The 7,500-nt window shown below is 34.5% G+C and overlaps 1 protein-coding gene across 5 annotated transcripts in view; it reads right to left on the reverse strand.

Annotated features, from left to right (window-relative positions):
• Frmd5 (FERM domain containing) overlaps nucleotides 1-7,500 on the reverse strand; it is a 38,127-nt gene that overhangs the window by 12,557 nt on the left and 18,070 nt on the right. For all 5 annotated transcript variants that reach the window (XM_086530962.1, XM_086530965.1, XM_043034962.2 and 2 more), the window contains 2 exons: nucleotides 5,496-5,584; nucleotides 1-165 (listed from right to left, as the gene is read on the reverse strand). The exon at nucleotides 1-165 is cut by the window's left edge and continues 53 nt beyond it. In XM_086530962.1, the coding sequence (XP_086387088.1) occupies nucleotides 1-165; nucleotides 5,496-5,584 (254 nt within the window). The remainder of the gene's footprint in view (nucleotides 166-5,495; nucleotides 5,585-7,500) is intronic.

The raw sequence follows: 7,500 nt of genomic DNA on the forward strand, positions 1-7,500 counted from the left end.
ATAGTCCTAAGGGAAATTCTGTTGACGGTTGGGGGCTCACGGATGATGCTGGAACTCTCCTCGACCACCTCCTTCTCGCAACGTCCCGCATATCGGAACCGAGACCCCCGTGAGAAGAATGACCCTCCAGTTACCACCACACCCTGCTTGTTGGAGTTTTCAAGCCTAGGGGAAGGAAGGGAAGGAAGTGTGGGGGTTTTGTTTCATACTATTCATCTCCTTGTGCTGCTGAGTCAGTGTGGGGTGCTACTTAATTCAAGATTAGCAAAACCCAATAAAAACCTAAGAGAACTGGTCTAAGAATCATTATCCACAAGATAGCCCATAAAGGATGGGTGACTTTCTGAACTGAGCTTTATGGGATGGGCTCATTATGTGAAAAACAGACTATTATGAGATCTGGAAAAACTGGCATGAGTGGGTCAGAACAACTGAAAGATGAAAGAATTTTATGACATTTACTTCAAATTACATTCAGGTAGTGGCAAGCTATGAGCAAGAGTCCCAGCTAGCACTCTGAGGTCCAACTAACGTTGGCTGATATAAGCTGCTGACGTTTGGCAACGTCTTCTGGGCATCCATTCTGTTCACCAAGCCAATATCAGCCAGATGATTGCGAATTCTCCAATACGATGTTTCCACCAGACACAACACATACTAAGACATATGGTTTAGTGATATCTACATAATTTTTTTGGGCCAGATATTGATGGCAGAATAGCTTCAGATGTTTGGAAAACGAATACAGCATCAAAGTATCCATTAATTTGGAGCTTGGTCAGGTGATGATAACCAACTCTCCCTAACCATGTGTCTCATTTTCAATATGTCTGACAGAGCATCACTTCCCCCTGGCATGCTAATACTGTTTGCTGTATGTGTTTTTCAAACATCTGAAGCTATTCTACCATCCATATCTTGCCAGAAAAGTTCTGGTGCTTGATAGTAATTAGACAGTTACCAAACTGTTGTCACCAACAGCTGACATTAACTGGACCTCAAAATGCTAGCTGAGAGCTATACTGGCTTGACAGGGTCACTCTCAGTGCTGGAGGTTGAGAGCACATTGGTAGAGAGATCAACTTCCTGTTCTTATTTGTAACAGAAGAGTAAATTATATGATTCTTACATCATATCTTATTACCATCATCATCATCATCCCTGTCCTAATCATCATTAGCATTATCACTCAAAATTAGTGTAAATGAGGTGACCTTCCAGAAGGCATGGTTGAATATTTATGTGTGGATGCAGGGCCATGGCTCGTAGAATATGAATATGTTCTAGAACATCAACTGTCCATTTACCTGTCTTTTAGGGTTAATAAACGTATGTGGAATATTTATGGATCATACTGGCATTTTTAGAATATTACAAATTCTGTTCTTTCTGACTATTTTATTTCAGAACTTTTTTTTATAAATGAAAAATCAAAACAATCAAACTAGAAATGAGTAAGAGATATAATGGCAAATCAATCTGTTTGATAAAAAACTATACAAAACACTCCTACTCTTTTTTACTATATTTTTTCCCTTAAGCATAATCATTTGCTCATTACAGGACACTAAAACTAAAATGTCCTACATTATTCTAGATGCATGTTATATAATGTAATAATTAAAACTTAATGACCTTCAGACTCAATATCTGTTCATAAACAATTCAACTGATTCAATTTGCAATGACAAAAACAAATAATCACTTTTAATATTATTTGGGAACAGCTGCACCATGTCATAAAGTCTTAATAGTTCATCTTTCAAGGAAAATATAGAGTTTCTTTCATATTATACATCCTCCTATACATAATTTAGGCAGTTGTCAAAATTTAGGAATTGCTCTAAACATGAAAGAAAGGTCGGGAATATCTTGCATTCAATTGAATTTCATTTAGAGTGCAAAATCAGAGAAAAATAAAGATTAAATAAGAAAAAAATAATAGAGGAATAATAAATCTAATCAGAGTAAAATAAGACTGAACTTCAGGTAGAATCAGGCTTGCTTGAAGACCTCAGATGGATGTCCATTTTGCTTGTCCAGCCAACAACCGTCAGATGATGGACCCAACTGTTTGCTATCTAGATACTAATACAGTGTTTTGTATGGAGCACCAGAACTTCTCTGGCTAGATACTGAAGGCTGAATAACTTGAAATGTTTGAAAAATGAATGCAGCAAATAGTTTTAGGAAGGTGGGGAGGAAGTAATATTGTTGAACTATCTGTTGGACATTTTGAAAACTAGCTATATGGTTGGGTAAGGTTAGCTGTCTTCCATCTCCTGAATTAGACTCAGCGAATGGAATCCTTTCATTTTTTAAAACTTCTGAAGCTATTCTACCATCAACATCTGTCCAGAAAAGTTTGAGTAAATATCAGCAGACCTTACATGTATCGTGTGTATGTTAGGAAACATCATATAAGATGGTAAGCAAACTGTCAAGTCCATCATCAAAATGGATGTCCTGTTGACATCGCCAAACGTTGGCAGCTAATGTCAGTTGGATATCAGAGCGCTAGCTTGAAACATTTCATTTATCAAATACATATCATCACCAACTTACAAAACTTTGATCAAGCATCACCATCACCTTTAATCAAACATTGTTTGTCAAAAACATCTTTACCTCATTAAAATACAAGAAAAGGGCATAACTACAGGAATGAATAACTATGAATAATGTGGAAAGAAAAATGGAAGGAAACTGTTATAATTGATGATCCTAGATCATCTACAAGAAAACAGCTGGAAAATGTTTAACAAAATAAAAAGGAGTAAGACAGATTACAGAAATCATGATAGCAGAAAAAATAATCTATTGCCTAGACTAACTATACAAAATCTTTCCTACAGCTGAAATTGGCAACTCGTAGATATCTTCTGACAACATGGATGTTATATAATGTAATAATTAATGTAAGAATCGACCATGTCATGTATAGGAACTTTTCAAATATTCTATATACTTGGTAGAGATACACCCTGGGAAAGCAAGAGAAGGTTTGACAGGAACCCTGTGACATGAATATTTTGTCTTTTGGAGCACAGCACACCTTTGAAAATTAACCTCATTTTTTTTCTTTTCCCATTTATAAGTAAACTATCCCTACATTGGCTAAAGTACTAAAGTACTCTGAGAAGAGGTTTTCTTCATGATGTTCCTGCCATTTCAATGCTTCAGTAAGAATACCAGCCACTTTGCCACTACAGGACAGCAAAGTTCAGAGCTTCATGTTCACACAGGATAGGCATTTTTTCTACCTTAATACAAGTATATCTTAGCTCAAATAATTATAATTTTGGTATTGATATCTGATTCATATTTGATATGGATAATTTAGACACTTTTTAGATGACGTTTACATTGTTTTGTTTAGTATACACACACTAAAAAGGACAAAAGTCATGTTTAATTCTTTAAAGGTTAGAAGAGATATTTTATAAGGGAAACAGCAAAATATGTCTCACTGACCATAATCATATAGAACAAAATAAATACTTTTTTGCTTTTTGCTGATGAAACAACTGTGGCTCTTACCAAAAAACAATCAACAATCTCATAGTGATAAAGCAGTAATGCTAATTTACTCAAGAGAGTTATATCATAATTGTCTTCTCAAATTTATTACAACTATTCTATGTCCTTTACAAAAACAAATTACAGTTCTTTTGACAAAAAAGATCTTTAAAAAGATTCTATCATACAATGTAATACAATGTAAACTCATCTTTTTATGCTGATACAGCTACTTTTCATATCTAAGATTAATATATTACATCCTCCTGCTAACCAAATACTAAATAGAACACATATATATCATAACATTTCATGATCTTCTATGGCATATTCTTGCGCTCTTACCAGTAATGCCTACAGTCAATCAACCAAAATAATTATGCAAGAAAAAAAAAATTGCTAAAAAAAAGCTCTCAAGTTTAATGTACACTTTGGATTTCCAAAGTTATTGTCTAAATTACCAAAGCTATAAAGAATAACATATTCAGTTTTAAAAAATATATTGTAAAATATGTATTTCTAAGATTCAAGATGTGAAACTATGCAAAAATGCAAAATTGACTTTCAGGCTTAATATACATACAAGAATAGTGATACCTCCAGACAATAAAAGCAGGAGGCCTTTTAAATGCCACACCCAACTTTTGAGATTTAGTTTAAGTAACAACTAAGCAAACTAAAAAAGGATAACTAAAATTTATGAACTATTTACTGCTTTGTGTGATACTTAACACTGCATTTAGAGTTATAAACACACATTCAGTTAATGACTAAAGTTTCTACGTGTAGCAGAGCCAAAGGCAAAGCATGTTTAAAGATGGGGATACATCATTAGTGTTATTTCTTTTTTTTAGCGAAACATTAACAGGTAAAAAGTCAATCAAAATTGGGAAAAGAAGAAGTAAGGTGAAAAAAGAGAGAGGGGAAAAAAATCAGAAAACAGACAGAATGAGATATGTATATATTCACACACTCACACACACAAACACACATACACACACAAACACAAACACACACACACAAACACACACACACACACACACACACACACACACACATACACATACACACACACATACACACACACACACACACACACACACACACAATTAAAAGAGAAACAGAAAAAGAGAGAGAAAAAAAACATTAACAAGTCAAAAGTCAATCAAAATTGGGAAAAGAAGAAGTAAGGTGAAAGAAAGAGAGAGGGGAAAAAAAATCAGAAAGCAGACAGAATGAGATATGTATATATTCACACAGAAACACACATGCACACACACACACACACAACACACAATACACACACAACACACACACACACACACACACACACACACACACACACACACACACACACACACACACACACACACACACACAACACACACACACACACACACACACACACACACACACACACACACACACACACACACACACACACACACACACACACACACACACACACACACACAATTAAAAGAGAAACAGAAAAAGAGAGAGAGAAAAAAACAACAGAAAAAAAGGCAAATTATCCAAAGAAAACAAAAAACAAAGAATTTTGGAGAAAGGAAATAAAATTGGGAAAAGACAACCTAATGTACAATTACAAATGACAAGCAAATTTGTTATGAAAAGCCAAGAAATAAGAGAAGAGACAGCGGATTAGAGAAGGTTTGGCCTGATGTTGCGAGCTCTTAGTCATCGACTGGGCTCCAGTGCCTTCTGAATTCAACCACCTTAATGAGGCTTTGCCATGGAAATTGTACCCGTCTACCATAAGGATGACAAAAGGCTCCTAGCACCAACCAAGGTGATTGATCAATGACAAATTTCATCATCATCTGTCAGCAAGCAACTGAGAGTGCAAAAAGGTAAAACAAAAAAAACAAAAAAAAAAAAAGGTGATTGTTATGACTAAAAATATAGAGAAAAACGAGGTAATTAAGCATAAAAAATGGGGCATGACAACATACGTGTAAAATAGCCTCTGCTCCACCGCGCATCTCCAAAGGTGTCTACAGGCAGATGCCGTTGGACATTTGAAGCCTACGGTGTGCTTCTTCTGTAAATGTACCGCATTATGAGTTTGCTTCTCTACACACACAAGAGAGGGAGAGAGAGAAAATTATGAAAACGAAAGAAAAAAAAAGGATGATATAAAATAAAATCCAGAAAAATGATAAAAAGCTGTGAGAAGAGGAGATGACGAGAGGAGCACAAGATTCCTAACATAAAATCATAACACATTTGTGCTTGAGAGAATTACTTGTGTCTCTTATGTAAACAATAAAATAAATGCAACAACTCTTCTCACATTTGAAAATAAAGCCATTTCACAATAACAAGATTGTGCAAGTAAACAAAAACTATAACTGATATTGCTTTGAAAAAAGAAATATTACTCCTAAAATACTTCCCTGTGTGCATTAAGCATTGCAGAGATGAAGTCACTGGGTGAGGTTTCAAACTTATATAGTACAAGATGATACTTTGTTAGATAAAAACATATATATATACAAGTTAGTTCTATTCTTATCACTGCCAGACACAGACAAACATCAATGCTAACATCAAAGAAAATTAAGGAAAAAAAGAAAACAAAGAGGAGGAGAGAAAATAAAGAAGTAATCATATCAAAATAATTAACAATGTACAAAGTCCATTTTAATCTAATGAGGTCAAATTTCAGTTCTAATTATGCAAGAGGGAAAGACAGAAATATATGACAAAATGTTCATATTATCATTGGTTGGAATCATTTCTGTATGTAGGCGCCTGCACACGTCGCCTTCTTGGTCCACAGAAGCAGATGAACAACATAAAGGTAAATTACATGAACATCTTGTCACAGATTTCTTTCTCTGTATTAGTGAGAGAATAATGGTTGACATGAAACCATGAACCATTTGTAACATTCATATGCTTTTGTGCACCTGGGAGGTAAGGCCTGTAGACCCTGCATGCAGGATTGAGTCAAACCGTGGATTATATGAGCAAGAAGGAAAGTCATGAAAATCACAGTAAGTGACACAACATCACATTCTTCTAGATTCTAGATCGCACATCTCTACGTTACCCACAGGAGGGGGAAAAAAGTGTTGACCATTTAAACCCCAGAGCATTGCCATGCACTCTGTTAAAGTGACGAACAAATGGGGTTTATTAACTCACCTTCGTTCTAGCATCCTAAGGCACAGCATGCAAAGCACGATGATTCTTGAGTAAGAGGTGAGATACTAGGTCTAAAATATTCATCAAAAAAGAAAAAAATACTTCAAAATACTAGAGCATTTTGTGTATAAAAAAGAAGGAAAAAAGATGGATACAGTTTAACAATAAATATACACTATGCTTCAGGCTACCTGTTATGCAAAAATTGCTATGAAAGTTGTCATCAAAAGTTGACATACATATACAAGCTCACTAATACCACAAAGATTGAATTATCTAACATAACTATTTATTCACAATTTTTATTATCTGAAAAAAGTGTAACTGCAAGCAGATAAACAAGTATTAGCAGTGCATACACACCTTTACCCAAAAGGATTGAAAAAATCACTTGCATTCATATCTATAAAAAAAAACACATATACGTATGTGTACTGCATATAAGTAAAGCATCTATATTTACTCCTTGAGTCCCATAATCTATACTTTAAGCAAAGTACATTTAAAATGACAAGCAATATGGAAAATTTTCACTGAAAATAATAAACGAGTGGGAACATCATGCCAGTATCTATTAAGTAAAAAGAAACTTGAATCTGATAGTTTGTGGTCACACATCCACCTCAAACACTCACATGTATACCTTATAAACAAGGAAAAAGTAATTTGTGTTACTTTTTTTTTTTAATCCGTATTTGAAGACATGGAAGAATGAAACAGATAGAAAGAAATATTTGGGATTTTTCAAATGAATTGGTCTATGCTATTTCATTTCTCCTTCTTGAGCTGTTCTACCCTTCAAAAACA

This window comes from Penaeus japonicus, unplaced genomic scaffold (assembly GCF_977035675.1).
Source record: "Penaeus japonicus unplaced genomic scaffold, GWHDUDI00000001_assembly GWHDUDI00000034, whole genome shotgun sequence".
Lineage (NCBI taxonomy): Eukaryota > Metazoa > Arthropoda > Malacostraca > Decapoda > Penaeidae > Penaeus > Penaeus japonicus.